At 49.6% G+C, this 19,107-nt stretch overlaps 1 protein-coding gene across 1 annotated transcript; it reads right to left on the reverse strand.

The window, feature by feature from the left end:
- Window positions 1-894: 894 nt before the first annotated feature.
- LOC146801820 (zona pellucida sperm-binding protein 4-like) lies at window positions 895-18,514 on the reverse strand. The gene is made up of 12 exons (XM_085621317.1): window positions 18,292-18,514; window positions 17,351-17,472; window positions 16,786-16,879; window positions 16,543-16,698; window positions 15,499-15,686; window positions 15,046-15,143; window positions 13,023-13,159; window positions 2,311-2,500; window positions 2,083-2,227; window positions 1,841-1,919; window positions 1,547-1,633; window positions 895-1,095 (listed from the first exon to the last, which is right to left on the reverse strand). The coding sequence occupies exons 1-12, from the start codon at window positions 18,482-18,484 to the stop codon at window positions 917-919; spliced, it is 1,668 nt and encodes a 555-aa protein (XP_085477443.1). The 5' UTR covers window positions 18,485-18,514; the 3' UTR covers window positions 895-916.
- Window positions 18,515-19,107: the final 593 nt, after the last annotated feature.

A 19,107-nucleotide genomic window follows, 5' to 3' on the forward strand; every position in this document is an offset into this window, starting at 1 on the left:
CCATTCAGTATGCAGATGCAAGCCAGTTACACCCAACCCTTCCTGTGAGATAGTCCAGAAAGTATGCACAAAACCCAGCTGTCACTACCCTAGATGTGGATTGGAAACAGGCTGCAAAGCAAAGTCATAAGCCCTGTGAAATGTCTACTTTCTAAAAGAGGCATTTCTACCTTTGTACTGAAAAGCCCCACTTATACCAATAGGCAGGATTTTGCACCACTATTACAAACATGTTAACACTACTCCTTTCAGATCAGAAACCACTGCAATCATATCAGGGAATTCCCAATGCGAACAAGAGGAGCAGCACTCCCTGTAGTGGAAAATTAAATAGGGTGCTCGTCACTAACATGACATGCCACATGTCCTACCTTTCACCTACACTGCACCCTGCCCATAGGGCTACCCAAGGGTGACCTCAAAGTAAAAGGAGAATTTCAGGCTTGGAAAGTAACTTTCAATGTCAAGTCAATATCAGTAAACTGCAAGCAGGTCCTGCAGTTGGAGGCCAGAGGCAGGTTTGAAAGGCTACTTCTGTGGGTGGTGCAAGCAGCGCTGCAGGCCCACTAGTAGCATTTAACTTACAGGCCTTGGGTATGTGGAGAGAACACTGTACAAGAGAATTACAGGTAAATTAAATATGCCAAACAGCTGTAGACCAATCACAACTTGCTTAAGGGAGAGAGCACATGCAGTTGAGGCACTTACTGCCATTTGGTGCTAGAGTCCTAAAGCCAACAAATAAAGGTCAGAATTTTTTTTTCCTTCAAATAAAATACAGAAGGAAGGCAAAATGTTTGGGGGAATAAACCTGCAAAGAGGACCAGGTACAACAATCAACAATTATCAAGCAGCCTAGAACTAGCCCTTAGAACACAAACACATGACACTGCATTGGGACTGGTAGTAAATATTTTTATTCTAGGTCTTCAACACTGCTGTTCCGCGTGTATGATTTACTGCGTTGCTTCCAGAGCCTGACAAACTGAACCAAAGCAAGACAAGCCACAGCAAGAAACACCAGGAACCCAACTGCAAATACAGCTGCTCTGGCCCATCCTGGTATCAAGGGTTCTTCAGAGGTGCTTCGAGAGCCTAAGGAGGAAGAATGCAACATTTATGTAACATTAGGTAAACTAGATCATGGCTACTTCACTCACTCCATGCACATTGTAATTGAGGAGTACAGATGGTAACTGGTGCAGTAGACCCATTCTTTGCTTCACTATAATTCTTGGAGTTGGCTCCATTTACCCAATGCCCACCCCCGCAAGGTTTAATGGATGGGGCAGAACAGCAAGTTCAGACATTCACATTATTGGTGATTAATGTTGGACCATGCACGGCAGTATTTACATCTTGTTCTTCGTGACTTAAAGCATATTTGCAGCACTGCTCAACATGGACACAGAAGGCATCCTTCGAACACAAGTCCTTAATCTGAAGCCATTATACAGTGGAAAGCACTATTAAATGCAGCCCCCCCCCCCCCCCTCCATGCCTGGTGCCACTTAGTAATTGGGGAGGAGAAACTCTTTTCACATACCTGCCATCTCTCCTCCTTTGACAAAGAAAACGGGGCCCTCGGTCACAATATTCACATCCTTGGTCAACAAATCCTCCACCATTCGCTCTACATAGAAAGAGAAACAAGCAAAGGTTGCTCATAATTCAAAATTGGGGTCCCCAACGTAGATAGTACAAGCTAGAGGCAAGGGGACCAACAGTGTGAATCCAGGGGGAAGCAGTGGGGAAGCAGTGGGCCAATTAGCCCAACATCAACCACCAGCTCCCACCCTGGACACTGCTTAATACAAAACATGCAAGGACCAAGTCTTACTCTTCCTTGATGGGCAGGAAGGAGAGCAGGATCTCTGTGCGGAAGGGACACACACCGAGGCACTGCAGTGGAAGAAGACCTGCAAGAGAAGGTGGGATAAGGGCCTGAATACTCCACCAGCATCTATACCAGAAGACAAGTCCTTCTGCTGTGGCAAAAGGAAAGTTATGCAGAAAACAAAGTGTAGCCACAAGTCTGCCAAAGGAGTTAAAAAAGTGACATGTAAAAGCCTGAGAACTCACCTGGCCCCTCAAATTCTGCTGAGCATCACCAACAAAGGTGAAGGTGCTGACGGCAAAGCGCTGGTAGTGCGATGGAAATTGTAGCTTAGAAAAAGCAGCACTGTTGAAGACCTGCGTCCTGTAATTATCTCCAGCATAGGGACATCTGGATGAAAAATGGAACATGGAAGTCAAAAAACATGACAAATCGACAGGCAAAATCCATTCCAAACCTAATCCCACACTCACCCTGCCACCAAGATAGGCCACTGTTGACGCTGCATGCGATTACGGGAAGGGGTGGCCCAGCACTCGTTCAGAACCAGCACCAAGTTGGGGTCTGTTCGCTGCAGAAGCCGAACCTCCACAAATACAGGCTCCCGAAGGACCTTCAGCACCGGATACTCGCTGGTTGTGTAGTAAGAACTGTACATTTGATCTGTGTAGAAATAACTAGAGGTTAGCACCAATCGCCAGGCTAGCGGGGCCAGTTATACGTTCTATTCAGTGATACGCAAGACAATTGGGTCCTCCATGTAGTAGCAGCTCAAACCTGAAGAGCTTCTCTGGCGATCTTCAATCTGCTGCAGCCAGGCTGGAAGTAGATGAGCTCTGATCTCATGACCAACTCAATAATACATCAAAGACATCCAACACACAAATGCACTGGCAAATGATACAACTTTGACTGGGTATTAAAGCATTGGTAAAGACATCCCAGTTGTTGGGAAAACCTCACGCCAGGTCATTAGACAATTCAAAGGTGAAAATATTAGGACTAGAGACAGATTAATTTCGGGTGGAAAATTTAATTCTTCCTATGTAGAAAAAAAACTACAGACACCGATAATACATTGGGGAGGGGGGGGGGGGATCGTGAATATCGCTGTTGGTAAATGACTATGGGAGATCCTTTGAGGGAAGACAAAATAATTGGTGCTTAGTTTTATTTTTGTAAATACGCCTTTCAAGTGTCTACACCAAGGGCAAGTATTGCCACACATCTCTCCCTACAATATAGTGACTACGAGGAAGTATAAATGTTAGAACCGGCGGTCTCTAGTTGGCAGAGGTATACACTTCTGACAAATAGGGACCTACCAACTCTAGTCAGGGCAAGGGGATTACACACTCAGATAACCCCTGCTACCCCCTTGGTAGCTTGGCAGAGCAGACAGGCTTATCTCAGAGGCAGTGTGTTAAGCATATATGACCACATACAGTAATAAAGTGAATACACTACAGATGGACACGACACAGAAGTTATTATAAAAATAGGATTTTTATATAAGGCTTAGCACAAGTCCAAATATCAACAAAAATATACCACAGTCAATAAATACTCTTTGGAAGGAAAAATAGTTCAAGTAAGGTTTCTTCTTGGTAAATAGTTCTTTAGCAAAGTATTCTTCTGAGCACAGTGTGGCAACAATGTAACCCCCACAGGAGTCACACGACGTCGAGTCCACAAGATTCCCAAGGTTCAGCGTCGACCGCGAGGAGCGCTACGTCGAGCCTGGAGTTGCAACAGACCCCACAAGTACAGTACCTTGAGAAACGAAGAAAACGAGGATCCACGGCGTCGATCGTGCCTCGGAGTCGGGTCAAGCCGCAGCGGCGGCGAGGGATGTCGGGCCGGAGCAGCGCTCACGGCGTCGAGAAGGGAGTCGATGCGATCAGCAGCGGCGTCGGGACGGGGGTCGCTTGGAGGTGGAGCCGATACTCACTCCTCACTGGCGTCGATACCGGCGTCGAGACGGGGTCACTTGGAGCCGGGGCCGATACCCACTGCTCACTGGCATTGCTGCTGGCGTCGATCGGGCCCGGCGTCGAAGGCTCAGGTCACGGGAGCCGTTACTCACGATGTCGAGCTGGATTCGGCGGCGTCGAGACAGCAGATTTTCCCTTGTGTACTGGAAACACTTTCCAGCAATTCAGCAAATGGTGAAGTCCTTTGGCCCTGTGACTTCAGCAGGAGACTGGCACTCTTCCAGCCCTTGGAGATTTCCTAGCAAGTGTTCAGAGAGTACACACCAAGTTCCTCGCTCCTTGTTCCTTGGCAAAAATAAAGAAGCAGCTTTCAGGTTCCTCCACAGCAAAACAGCACTCTGGCAGAAAGGGGAGGCAAGTCCTTAGATCAGCAGGCTTCTTGTCCTTGGTACAGGTTTCCTTGTCAGAAGTGATCTGAGTCTTTGGTTCAGGGGTCCTTCTCTTATACCCCTTTTCTCCTTTGTTCCCTTTGTCCAAGCAGGGAAATTCCCCCCATCTCAGGTTCGTTGTGGGTGTTGCCAGGCAGAGGCACCTGGCCTATTCACTGAGCAGGGCAGAGTCCTCTGCCGCCCAGCAGGAGGCGGAGCCAGTATTGTGTCAGGCAGGGCAGGCTACTCTTCCCTCACTCTATGTGTAAATGCCTCATTCACCCCACACTGACTCATTCAGACCTCGGGAGCCACCCAGCCCCTGACACACACCAAACCAGCAGAGACCGGTGGATAGTTGGACAAGAAAATAGCCACTTTCTAAAAGGGCTATTTTCAAACATAGAATTTAAAAACCATCCATCCTAAAGGGTGTGTTATTAAATTCCGAGTTCAGGGATACTAAACTCGACCTGCTACCATGCTCCCTGAGTCAGATAGATTATAATGGAGTGAATAATCAGTCTGCCCAGTCTGGCCTATTGGAGGCAGGTAGCCCTTCAATAGTGAAAAACGAAAATGGCTGTAATTCACTATTAGGTCATGCCACACACATCAGGGCATGACCTACCTTTTACCAACAATGCACCCGGCCCTAGGGCCTACCATAGAGGTGTCTGAAATGTGGCAAAGTGAAGGTTTAGAGACTGGCAAGTAGGTTTCCTTGCCAAGTCAACATGGCAGTCCGGTCAGGCATGCAGGCGCTGCAGTGGCAGGCCTGAGACACATTTTACAAGCTGCTTCTGTGGGTGGCACAACCCCGTGCTGCAGGCCCACCAGCAGCAGTTAACTTACATGCCCTTGGCACACGCAGTGCACTAGACTAGGGTCTGAACAGTAAGTCAACCAAGCCAATCATGGTAACACCAATCAATGTAACAATTTAACATAGGGAGCACTTGCACTGTGGCACTGATCAGCAGTGGCACAGTGCCCAAAGCACTAATCCAGCAAAAACATCGTAAACAGAGGAAGCACACAGAAAAAAAATGGAGGAGAGACTCATGCAAATGATGCCAGGTCTAACACGTGTCCCCTCCAGCTGAAATGTGGGGAGAACTACCCTTCACCCAGGGAGTCCTCATCACTAAGGCGGAAAAATCTAGACAGACCATCAGCGTGATCTGTACCAGGGCGGTGTTCCACCGTAAAGTCCATCCACTGTAGGGAAATGGACCACCTCAACAACTTTGGGTTCTCACCCCTCTCTGCATTAACCATCTGAGGGGCCTGTGGTCTGTCTGAACCCGGAAGTGAGTCCCAAACATGTAGGGTCTTAGCTTCTTCAGCGCCCAGACCACAGCAAATGCCTCACGCTCTATCGCACTCCACCTTTGTTCCCTGGGAAGTAACCTCCGGCTGATGAAGGCTACAGGTAAGTCTCGGCCCTCCTCATTCATCTGTGCTAGAACAGCCCCCACACCATGCTCTGAAGCGTCTGTCTGGACAATTAATTCTTTTGAAAAGTCGGGTGCCTGGAGGACCGGTGCTGTACACATTGCAGTTTTCAGGGTGTCAAAGGCTTTCTGACAGGCGTCAGTCCAGATCACAAGTCTCGGCTGCTTCCGGGAAGTCAGCGAGGTCAAGGGGTGCACAATGTTGCCATACCCCTTGACAAACCTCCTGTAGTAACCTGTGAGACCCAAGAAGGCTCTCACCTGAGTCTGGGTTTTGGGTAGTTCCCAAGCCAGGATGGTATCTATCTTGGGTTGCAGGGGGGCCACCTTGCCGCTCCCTACTTGGTGCCCCAAGTACACCTCTGAACCCTGCCCAATCTGGCACTTACTGGCCTTGATTGGGAGGCCTGCTCTGCGCAGGGCCAACAACACTTCCTGGAGGTGGCGCAAGTGTTCCTCCCAGCTGGCGCTGAACACTGCTATATCGTCCAGGTAGGCGGCGCTGAAATCTTCAAGCCCGGCCAATACCTGGTTAACCAACCTCTGGAATGTGGCAGGGGCATTCTTCATCCCAAAGGGCATCACCCGGAACTGGTAGTGCCCATCTGGTGTGGAGAATGCAGACCTCTTTTGCCCCATCAGTCAAGGCGATCTGCCAGTACCCAGCCGTTAGATCAAACGTACTAAGGTACTGGGCAGCCCCCAACCGATCGATGAGCTCATCAGCTCTGGGGATGGGGTGCGCGTCAGTCTTGGTGACCGAATTGAGTCCTCGGTAATCCACACAGAACCGAAGTTCTGGTGAAGCACCAGGCGCTGCAGCCTTTGGGACCAAGACCACTGGGCTGGCCCAAGGACTGCTAGAGGACTCAACCACCCCTAAGGCAAACATCTTGGAGACCTCCTCCTTGATATATGCTCTGACCTTTTCAGTCACCCTGTAGGCCTTGTGCCTCACAGGAGTGCTGTCCCCAGTGTCCACATCATGGACACACCACTGAGTGACACCAGGGATTAAGGAAAACAGATCAGGGAATTGTACCAACAGATGGCGACAATCTTGCTGCTGCTCAGGGGTCAGTGTGTCAGAGAGGACAACACCATCCACTGACCCATCTTTCTCTTTTGCACACAGATGGTCAGGAAGAGGCTCACTCTCCTCCACCATCTGTGGCAAGAAGCATGCCCACTGCGGACCTTTCTAAGTGGGGCTTTAACCGGTTGACATGCAGGACCCTGAAGGGGTTCCTGGGAGACTTCAAGTCCACCAAGTAGGTGACATCGCTCTTTTTCTCCACAACCTCAAATGGTCCAGTCCACCTGTCCTTGAGCGCACAAGGTTCCACAGGGGCCATGACCCAAACTTTCTGACCAGCTTGAAGCTCAACCAGAGTGGCATTCTGATCGTACCACCGCTTCATCTCTTCCTGGCTGGCTTCCAGATTTGCCTGAGCAAGATCTCTGAAGCGCCGAGTCTGGTTCCTAAAGGCCAGCATGTAGCTATATACATCCTGGGGAGGTTTCCTGGGAGATTGCTCCCAGCCTTCTTTAACCAGACTCAAAGGTCCTCTTACCGGGTGACCATACAAAAGCTCAAATGGAGTGAACCCTAGAGACTTCTGTGGCACCTCACGGTAAGCAAACAGCAGGCATGGCAAGAGGACGTCCCATTTACGCCTCATCGGTTCTTCAAGACCCATGATCATGCCTTTGAGGGTCCGGTTGAATCTCTCCACCAGCCCATTACCTGGAGGGTGGTAAGGAGTGGTAAACTTGTAGGTTACCCCACACTCCTTCCACAGAGACTTCATATAATAAGAAATGAAGTTGGTGCCCCGGTCTGACACCACCTCTCTGGGGAACCCCATGCGGGAGAAAACACCCATCAGTGCCCGTCCCACCACAGGGGCCGTCACTGTTCGGAGAGGGATGGCTTCCGGGTGGCATGGTCCACCAAGACCAGGATAAACCTGTTGCCCATGGCTGTCTTGGGGTCCAGTGGCCCCACAATGTCAATTCCCACTCGCTCAAAGGGGGTACTGACGACGGGAAAAGGTTGGAGGGGAGCCTTCTGCTTCCGCCCACTTTCCTGGCAAGTTTAACAGGTCCTACAATGGATATCGGAATCCCTTCTCATCTGGGTCCAATAAAAATGGGTGACAAGCCTGTCATAGGTCTTGTCCTGCCCCAGATGTCCAGCTAACGGAACGTCATGAGCCAACCCCAGTAGGAAGGCTCTGAAGCGCTGGGGTACCACCAGCACACGGGCTGACCCAGGCTCAGCAGCCTTAGGCTCGCTATACAGGAGGTCGTTCTCCCAGTAAATCCAATGTGATCCTGACTGATCACCTGTCGTTTGGGCTGAGGCCTGCTGCCTCATACCCACAAGAGAAGGGCACACTTTCTGTTCAGCACAAAATTCCTCCCTGGAGGGACCACCATCCTGCTGCCAATGGGTCAGCTCGGGCAGGTCACCCAGTTCGGCCACTTGTTCTCCTGTCGGTTCCAGGGCATCCCCCTCAGGGTCTGCTCCCTCCTGGACCGCGGGAACGATGGGGGACGGTTTCCCGCGCCCCCTGCCTCTTCTCTTCACGGTTGGGACCTGGGCCATACTTTCAGGCTCCAGGGCCCCATCAACACCCTTACTAACTGACATGGACCGGGTGGTCGCACACACCCACTCAGGCAGACCCAACATTTCCAGATGCGATTCTCTCCACCTTAGCCCAAGGGGAGTCCTCCAAATCATTGCCCAGGAGACAATCAACAGGCATGGCGGGCCTCACAGCAACCTGAAGAGTACCTGAGACCCCCCCCCACTCAAAAGGAACTTGAGCTACCTCACACTGACTGAGTGGTCAGCAGCTACAATGGGGTAGAATGCATGAGGGACCACCTGCTCTCTGGACACCAAGTGACACTTGACAGCTGTCACACTCGCTCCGTTGTCTGAGAGCTTCCACCCTATGGCCATTAATGGTCACCCACTGCCTATATTTTAGTGTTATTAGGCAGAGGGGTTGGAGGGAACATTTCCACGTCTCCTAAAGAGACCAGGGACATTTCTGCGGGACCCCACCCACCGGGGCACCCATCTCATTCCCTCCCAGGGCTACATTCATCACCTGACGAGGGGGTGCACGTGGAGGTGCATTGGAATCCTTCATGGGACACCGGGGATCATAATAACAGTGTCCCACCTGCTTACAAACATAGCAGGTCATGGGGCCCCTGTGAACAGGTTTACCTGTCGGGGCCTCTGGCTTCTTTACCGGGGGAGGCTGGGAACCCTTCCCTTGGGGATTACTTTGGAGCCCTTTCAGGAACTCCCTCTGGTTACCCCTGTCCCCCCCACTCTTCTGCTGGGGACCCTGCCCACCTTTGGCTGAGTCTCCCACTGGACCCTTGTGGACCCTGGTACTGACCCAGCGGTCTGCCTCCTCAGCAAGTTTTCTAGGGTTAGATATCTTGCTATCAACAAGGTGCTGGCGTAGCTCTGGAAAACAGTTATTAGACAAGTGCTCCCAAGCAAACAAATCATAAAGAGCATCATAACTATCAACCTTGCTACCCTTTATCCAACCATCCATGGCTCTTCAAAAAAAAAAAAGACACATATTCAACCCACGTAGTACCAGGCAACTTCTTACATTCTCTAAAGGTTTGTCTGTACTTTTCTGGAGTTAAGCCATATCTCAGCATTAAAGCATTTTTCATATGAGTATAAGATGCCCTTTCCTCTTCAGGCATGCTCAACAAGGTATCTCTCCCTTCATTTGAAAAGCGGCTCCACAACCCCGTTCCCCAATCTTTCTCAGGCACCCTGTGGGCCAACAATGCTAACTCATACACTTTAAACCATTGGCTAATATCTTCATTCTTACTGTAATCTTTGATCACATCTTTAGGAAAATAAAACCTACTTTCTGCAGGCACAGATGGAGCGCTGCCACCAGAGGGATTCAACTCTAAAAACTCTTTTCTTTAAGTTCCATCTCCCTCAACATCTTCTCACGTTCAAATGCTAACTTCTCTCTCTCAAAATCTAATCTTTTGCTCTCCATTTCAGCTTCTCTCTTGCTTCTTGCATTCTCCAATTCCAACTGCCCTCCTAATTTAAGTTTTGCCATCTCTAACTTGTATTCCCTCCCCTTCTCCCTGTCTTCCAACTCTTCAGGAGAAAGGCTCTTAGAGGAAACACTGCTGCCGGGAGATGACACGTGCCCATTCAGGTTCTCTTCCGGTACCACCCCTGGATCAGAGGGATCTCTGGCCTCTAACCAGGCCTTCAGCACTTTAAGGAAGTCGTCTCTTTGTGACACCTGTGGTAGGAACTTTAAACTGCTTGCAAAATCCTTTTAGATCTTTTAGCGTGTAGGAATCTTTCTCCTTATCAAATTCCCCCACAACAATCTCCACAGGTGTAGCAGCTCCGGCATTCTCCATGGTCAAAACTGGCAGGGTTTAAAAAATAAGCTCCAGGAAAGCGGAGAACAAAAATAGAATATCCTACCAAAAACAGATTGTGGCTGCGTTATGGTCTGCTTTCACTATGTAGCGTACACTAATCACTGCACATGAGTCATAAATGCAAAGTTCAATCCTCACCGCTGACCACCAATGTTAGAACCGGCGGTCTCTAGTTGGCAGAGGTATACACTTCTGACAAATAGGGACCTACCAACTCTAGTCAGGGAAAGGGGATTACACACTCCGATAACCCCTGCTACCCCCTTGGTAGCTTGGCAGAGCAGACAGGCTTATCTCAGAGGCAGTGTGTTAAGCATTTATGACCACATACAGTAATAAAGTGAATACACTACAGATGGACACGACACAGAAGTTATTATAAAAATAGGATTTTTATATAAGGCTTAGCACAAGACCAAATAACAAAAATATACCACAGTCTTAATAAATACTCTTTGGAAGGAAAAAAAATAGTTCAAGTAAGGTTTCTTGGTAAACAGTTCTTTAGCAAAGTATTCTTCTGAGCACAGTTCTTTGGCAACAATGTAACCCCCACAGGAGTCACACGACGGCGAGTCTACAAGATTCCCAAGGTTCGGCGTCGACCGCGAGGAGCGCTACGTCGAGCCTGGAGTTGCAACAGACCCCACAAGTACAGTACCTTGAGAAACGTAGAAAACGATGATCCACGGCGTCGAGATGTCGATCGTGCCTCGGAGTCGGGTCAATCCGCAGCGGCATCGAGGGATGTCGGGCCGGAGCAGCGCTCACGGTGTCGAGAAGGGCGTCGAGTCGATGCGATCAGCAGTGGCGTCGGGACGGGGGTCGCTTGGAGGTGGAGCCGATACCCACTGCTCACTGGCATTGCTGCTGGCGTCGATCGGGCCCGGCATCAAAGGCTCGGGAGCCGTTACTCACGATGTCGAGCTGGATTCGGCGGCGTCGAGACTGCAGATTTTCCCTTGTGTACTGGAAACAACACTTTCCAGCAATTCAGCAAATGGTGAAGTCCTTTGGCCCTGTGACTTCAGCAGGAGACTGGCACTCTTCCAGCCCTTGGAGATTTCCTAGCAAGTGTTCAGAGAGTACACACCAAGTTCCTCTCTCCTTGTTCCTTGGCAAAAATAAAGAAGCAGCTTTCAGGTTCCTCCACAGCAAAACAGCACTCTGGCAGAAAGGGGAGGCAAGTCCTTAGATCAGCAGGCTTCTTGTCCTTGGTACAGGTTTCCTTGTCAGAAGTGATCCGAGTCTTTGGTTCAGGGGTCCTTCTCTTATACCCCTTTTCTCCTTTGTTCCCTTTGTCCAAGCAGGGAAATTTCCCCCCCCCCATCTCAGGTTCGTTGTGGGTGTTGCCAGGCAGAGGCACCTGGCCTATTCACTGAGCAGGGCAGAGTCCTCAGCCGCCCAGCAGGAGGCGGAGCCAGTATTGTGTCAGGCAGGGCAGGCTACTCTTCCCTCACTCTATGTGTAAATGCCTCATTCACCCCACACTGACTCATTCAGACCTCGGGAGCCACCCAGCCCCTGACACACACACCAAACCAGCAGAGACCGGTGGATAGTTGGACAAGAAAATAGCCACTTTCTAAAAGGGCTATTTTCAAACATAGAATTTAAAAACCATCCATCCTAAAGGGTGTGTTATTAAATTCCGAGTTCAGGGATACTAAACTCGACCTGCTACCATGCTCCCTGAGTCAGATAGATTATAATGGAGTGAATAATCAGTCTGGCCTATTGGAGGCAGGTAGCCCTTCAATAGTGAAAAACGAAAATGGCTGTAATTCACTATTAGGTCATGCCACACACATCAGGGCATGACCTACATTTTACCAACAATGCACCCGGCCCTAGGGCCTACCATAGAGGTGTCTGAAATGTGGCAAAGTGAAGGTTTAGAGACTGGCAAGTAGGTTTCCTTGCCAAGTCGACATGGCAGTCAGGGACAGCATGCAGGCACTGCAGTGGCAGGCCTGAGACACATTTTACAAGCTGCTTCTGTGGGTGGCACAACCCGTGCTGCAAGCCCACCAGCAGCAGTTAACTTACATGCCCTTGGCACACGCAGTGCACTAGACTAGGGTCTGAACAGTAAGTCAACCAAGCCAATCATGGTAACACCAATCAATGTAACAATTTAACATAGGGAGCACTTGCACTGTGGCACTGATCAGCAGTGGCACAGTGCCAAAGCACTAATCCAGCAAAAACATCGTAAACAGAGGAGGCAAACAGAAAAAAAATGGACTCATGCCAGGTCTAACAATAAACTAGAAGGGATCTGTATCCCGAGGAAGGCCATAGACCCTGTTGGGAGGTTGAAAGGATAACGGAGAGGTTTCTCCTACACACGATAGGTTTTGAATCGTGCCAAGAGGACCCATAATAAAATTTAGGCGGGCACCCACTTCAAAATCATTCTGCACTAGGGATCCCTCTTGAAATAACTTGGGATTCCCACATGCAGCATTTGATCACAAAGATTTTGTATTTAGCAAAACTTTGAAAAGCTCTAACCTTCTACTCAGTTTTTCTAACAAGTCTACGAAAATGCAAACCTAGTCTTTGACATAACTTGGTTAAAGTGTCAAAGCTTTTCAGGAAAGGCCTCAAGCCCATTAAGAATTCAAATACAACCCACTATAGGACCACGATACCCCAGCCACCTTCACCTGCTAGGGTCCTAGCATCTGGCTGTGAGAATTTGAGGTAGTGACAACCAGTCAGTGCAAACTCCATGTTTAAGCCCGGAGAGAATTTTGCATAGCAAGGAATCCAACTGAAGAGGTTGAGCTCAGCCAGGTATGATTTTAACCTAGGATGGTCAGGAAGGAGAGAGTAAAACATGCATTAACCATCTTGTCGGCTATTCAAGAACACGCTTGAGGCCCTGTACCTTTCGCGAGCCTCATCTCCAGGAAAAGGGGTCCAGGGCTGCTCACTGGCAGAGGTGGTGGTAGCGTGAAGACTTCCACTTGCAGTGGGACAAAAGCACCGCTGGTCCTGCTGCTGAAGATGCAACGCACGGTCAACCTGAGGAGTAAGAGCAGAAGCATCAACGACTCAATGCAGCGGGGCAAGAATCAGTACAGAGGGGCACTACTTAATTTGAGCAGGCGGGAGGGGGGTCCACCAGCACATTTTTGGGGAACATCACGCAGATGCAAGCAAAAGGCAAAACAGAAAGGGGAAGAGTGAAAAGATGGTCAGCGAGAAAGCAGGGATCGGCAAGAGGGAAATAAAGGGGCAGAAGTGTCTGGTAGTGGGTTAAAGAGCCATGAGGTGGATTCGGCAGTGCACAGTCCTATTTGGTGAAACGTTTAAAAGCATAATCGGACCAGAGCTTGGGCTCTAGCTTTCATCCATAATAAGTTCCAAGCGGGCTGTTCAAGGATGATGAAAGCGCAGCCCTTGTGTCACCTCCCCAGATGCAGACTCCAAGCTGATCACCCATATGGGGGAGAGGGGGGGCAAAGTTAGTGGACAGAAACTGCTATAAGGTCCGACCCTGCACCCTCCATTCCAAGAGCTTGTGATCCACGGACACACAGATAAGTTAAGCAAGCGTGGAGAAAAAAAACCAAAACAAAAAAAAAAAAAAAAAAAAACCAGGACAAGTGTGCTTACCACAGAAGCTGGTGAAGGGAGGCTGTAAAGCCCTGTGCATGTATGATTTAGGGAGCATCCATTCAAAACCAGGTACTGGCTGGAGTACAGAACCCTACAGTCATGGGCAGGCACTCTTGCAAGGTCCTTACACTGTAGGACACGTGAATCTCAAGGACTCAAGTCACTATAGTTGGCCAGCAGTGCCTCAATTTATGTTATTAGTGCTCAGAGCCACGAGTTTGTAGGGGCGCCATGCACAAAACAGCACCAGTCCAAGGACCTGGGGGGGGGGGGGGGGGGGGGGGGAACCCCGCACACCACACAAACAAAAAACCTGCTTAGCCAGTGCAAAGGCCTGTCAGATCTTGAGATGAGCCCAGAGCCCGCAGTGTCAAGAAAGGCAAAGAACAAGCTTGAGGTGAATTCAGACTAGAATAAAATGAAGTCAAAACGCTCATATGACCAGGACCAGTCAGACTGCCTCTAGAGGATGGGCAGGCCATGAGCCCCATTAAGGTCTTCCCTCAAAAGAGGTTTGTAAGAAACAGATGGCTCCATGTGCACTCAACCCCACGCAAGGATTAATCGACTACCAACGGTAGGAGATATTTAGGGGAGCATTGGTCAGTGACTAAGATGCAGATCCAAGTGGGGGATTGGGGGGCTGGGCTTAGTACAGAAAAATGGCCTCCTTCCTAAATGGAGGTGATGTGCCCAAGAAGTCAACCTTTATAGGTTCCTAAAATAAAAAATAAAAACCCACAGAGGGTGCGACTTTGAGGACTAGTAATGTCCGCACTAGGACTACTTTATAGTTAAACAGAATCAAGGGCAGTGGTTCCAAGAAAAGGGCTGGAGCCAGTTACTTATGTGCGGTGACCGTTCCACAAACTGGCACCAAGGAGTCCTCAAACACCTCTGGTTTGGTAGTGCACTACTAGGAAGACATGTCATCGCCCTGTACCAGGCTGTTCAGGAAGCCTGTTCAGATAAGCTCTTGTCCCACGTCCAGCAAGGAGTTCAGTACAGGCACAGATTAAGGAGTGAGGTTGTGGCAGAGTAAGGTGAAAACAAGTAAAGGACATGTACATAGAGGGCTAGGTGAGGCCGACCGCTCTGACACAAGGATTGGCATTAAACAATTCTTAACCAAGGGTGTCCTATAAGGTCTTGCAGGGAGGTTGTTCCATTGAAAAGGGAAATGGCATGGAAGCCCCCCCCCCCCCCGGATCACTCACACAGACAAGCACCTCCTACTTAAATGTCCCATTTCCTACCCCAAGTACAGTCACCCATCAGGGGCACCTTACCTGAAGGTGCTGTCCCTGGTGATGGAGGCCCCCTTCCAGGTCACCACACTGTTGAGCGCGTCCAGTCTGTTCTCATAAAAAGTGGAGTCACCATCGACCTGTTGACGAGATGTACAGAGTGAGCAAAACAGTTTACTGAGACCTTGGAGAAGACAGAAGTAACTCAATCAGGAGCCTGGTGCTTCACGAACTAAAGGCAGGAGAAGTGAAGGGACTGGAAGACAGAACAGTATAAACTGTGCACGATATGCATCGATTAAAATATGTACAGCTTTACCTGTAGTGATTATAATGTGCTAGAGAAGTCCAGTAGACTTAGATGTAGAACAGTCAACACCCTAGAGTAAATAAGTGCTTACTGGGAAGTTCCAGGTGGCCATTCGCCTCCAATACAAGTAGCACCCCCACAATCTTCCACCAATCCCTATGTCAGAGGCTTCCACATCAACTCACCTGGGAAACACCACTGCAGGACAAGGGGAACTGGTACAAGAGAAAGGCCTCGTTTTGATGCGATTGAAGTCCTGGGCAGGCACTGTTCACAGTGAGGAGACGGACGGAGCTCAGGTTCAGAGGTGGCACCACAACGTCTGCAGAGATGGCGATGGTCGCTTGGCCTTCAGCAGTGCACTGGGCAGTCACTAGAGGGATCAAAACAAAAAAGTGGGCAAATTTGATCGTTCTCCATGGCTGATCAACCATTTTTTACCAGTCAGATTTCCTACGAATTTTTTCCCCAAAACGTAAACATTTCAGAACGATTAATAGGAGAGCCCAAGATGAAGCCATTAAGTAGACATAAGGAGCCACAAAAAGCAGAGCTTTCCTCAAAAACCTGACAGGACTACAGGACCTGGTCATGTTTTGCCTCGTACCAGACCAAAGACACCTTACCCTGCCTAGGTCTACACGATTCCTCCCAGACCAGCTCTGTAGCTGCCCAGAGTAACGTCTGGGCAGGGTTGGCCTGGCAAATCTATAGGAGGTAGTTCTTCAAAGATCAGACTAGTCCAAGATCTTTGGTTGAGTTTTCCTTCACACTCCACGCCATCCTTCATTCATGGGCCTTTCCTTTAAGTCCTCAATTATGGAAGTAAAGGCTTTTATTAGGTATCGCACATCCTAAAGTAAATGCTGCCAAGACATGCCTTGCAGATTGCATGGGAGACGGACTGTCTGCAAACGTTGGCAGCACCAGTGATTGAAGAAGGCACATTGGAAGATTTGACTGATACAAATATGCCCAATGGTCACCAGTTGAAAAGGTCTCCAGGAGGAGGGAAATTCTCAGACCGTGATAATATCTGCCCACCTCGGCAAAGGATACAAATCTTTCCAAGTCGCCATTGAACGATGCACCATTACTTACCCACTGCAAGTTTTTGGAGCAGGCATGCAACGACTGAATAGCCTCCCTGCGCCAGCAGCTAAAACTCATTCTAGTAGGAGGGCCTGTGGACTCCGGTCCAACCACTAACCAAACAATTCAACTCAAACCTGGCTTTCCGAAGTAGCACGGGGTGGAGGCATCGGTCGGGTCATAACAGCAGTCGAGCTCCTGGCAGGCAGTCCGGGTGATGGGCAGACGGCCACAGAGCAGCCGGTCTACTCTGGCGACAGTAGAGCAGACATCAGGACTGGGAGCATCCATGGCTGCAAGGAGAGACGGTTCAAGTTACCACAGCGATGACCGTAGTCCCCTCTGAAGGCGGTTACTGCCAGAGACCACCTCATACTCACCAGGCAAGACTGGGCACTTCAGGCGCTGCTCCAGAGTGACATTCTGTGTCGCAAAGAACTCCGTGATCTCCAGGGTCATCACATACTCTTCATCCTATAGGAGACAGAGTACAGCTCGCATCCTCCCAGGACCAGGTTATGTCCCTGCGCTACTGGGAAGAAAATGCACCCAACTGACAAGCCCCAGTCAGGGAAAAACTGGTCTGTGTGCTGGTTTTCCAGTTCAGGCTGGACTGTTTGTGTGGCAGAGGCAAGATTGATTTGCCCATGGCTCGGTCCAAACCGAGGTGGAATGGTGTGCAATAACAGAATGCAATTACAAGCGGCTGGGGTAAACTCAAGCCATAATTTTTGTACACTTCTTTTAAAAGGCAATCCCTGCTGCCTCCCCCATCCCTGCTGCCTCCCCCATGATGGAAAGGTCAGTCTATGCCCCCAGTGAGTCAGACTCCCCCACCCAGGAAGATGAAAATAATGAATTGTGAGACCAAAGCCGATCACCCCCCCCCCCCCTCCTAGCATGCTGGTAGCAGTGGCGCACTCTTTAGTTTACAAAGCTCCTCACCTGCTCACTCACGTAGCACCCTGTGTAGTCCGCGCCAATGACTAGAGAGTCATCTGGTCTCCGACCAACCCAAGTCCCGCAGTCAGTGTCGTTCTGGAGAGCATGAGAGAGCCCGGCCGGATCTGGACATAAGGGAACAAACAGTGAGCAGGCACCGCCCTTCAAACCATCAGATGCCACCACAGCCTCTGTCCAATCACTATTACCAGCTTAAAAACAAAGCAGCTTCACCACGGGGCCCACAGAAGCAACTCCAATCAACATGAAGCCACAGAATCCCACGACAGACGATCTCAGCAAGAGCCACTGCCGTGGAAAAGCAGCAGCAGGACGCGTCCTAGAGGTGAGCTTTAGCCAGCCGGACTTCCCTGGGACAGCAACAGACGGGAGGACCCAGAGCTTCATCCCGCCTACCCCCACACACGACGAAAATTAATATACAGTCCGGCTGTGAGCACGAAGATAGCCTAGTGTGACATATTCCTCTGGATTAGGTCAATTTACAGTGAACACATCCATTGTGAACCCCCCCTCTCCCCAAAGTATTGAATGAGAACAGCCATAACGAGGTTGTAAGACATTTACTCAAATGCAACACCTTCGCAATACATCTGCCAAATGCTGCATTCTGGGACTTGTAGGCACAGTTATAAGGTGCAATGCAAAACCAGCATTTTCGACGTGTGATATAGGAGCAGCCAACAGATGGGGCACTGCATCTTTGTAGCCAACACACCAATTTCTCACAAAGCGATCACTTGATTACCAAGGAACCTAACGTGATCTATATATATATATAAAAATAAATAAATAAATAAATAAATAAATAAACACACCCACCTAAGACTTCAAACTCAGAGGATGTCCAGTTCCACCTACCCTCCTAGTGCCTCACTACACTCAAACCCCCTCCCCCGCCAAACTCCAATTCTCCACCTTACCTCTCACAGACACAGTGAAGGAGACGTTGATCGCAGGCGGCGGAAGCACAAACTGAAATCCGCGGGGGCCGCAGGTCAAAGAGGAAGACTTTTCATCGAGCGCTGCTTCCCGCGCTGCCACCTCAGCACCAAAAGCAAGTCTAAGACTGTATAAAACCAGTAGCAGCACCCCGCATGCACTCCCAGTCGCCATCTTTGCCTGAGAACCCTGACTCAAGTACCACAGGGTGTGACCTTATACCCTGAGACCTCAGGTCCACCAATCCCCGAGCACAGGAGGAGGGCTCATCGGAGCACCCTGTCAATCAAGTCGGCCACAATAATCACCTGATACCCATTGCTTGCCAATCCGACATGCTGCAATCTCAGGTAGAAGTCGGGCTTCTTATTCACACTATATTAGCACATGGCAATACATACTAAAGCATAACATTCATTTCCCGGTCCCTCCTCCCCCTAATTGTATCTTTAGACATCTCAGGCAAGGGCTTGAATAGCTCAGCCAGTCCAGATTTTTTGTTTGGCATTCCTCGTTTTATAATGGTATAAGGAGAACTGCAAGCCCCAGAATGCAGAGCAAGAATGTGTGCCGGACGAGCTACTCGGGTATGAACCAGGGGGACGTGAGAGACCTGCTTTCACTGGTTCTAACTACGCTGCAAATGCGATCCTGGTACCCTAAAGCTGAAATTTATCCCATATCAAAGTGCCTGGCAGTGCAGATTATTACCTCTTATTGCGTTGTATTCTGACAGATTTTTTTAATGGATTTACGAGCAAAGTAAAAGTACAGGCAAAGGGCAGCCTGAACTCTCT

Source organism: Triturus cristatus, chromosome 8 (genome assembly GCF_964204655.1).
Source record: "Triturus cristatus chromosome 8, aTriCri1.1, whole genome shotgun sequence".
Taxonomy (NCBI): Eukaryota; Metazoa; Chordata; class Amphibia; order Caudata; family Salamandridae; genus Triturus; species Triturus cristatus.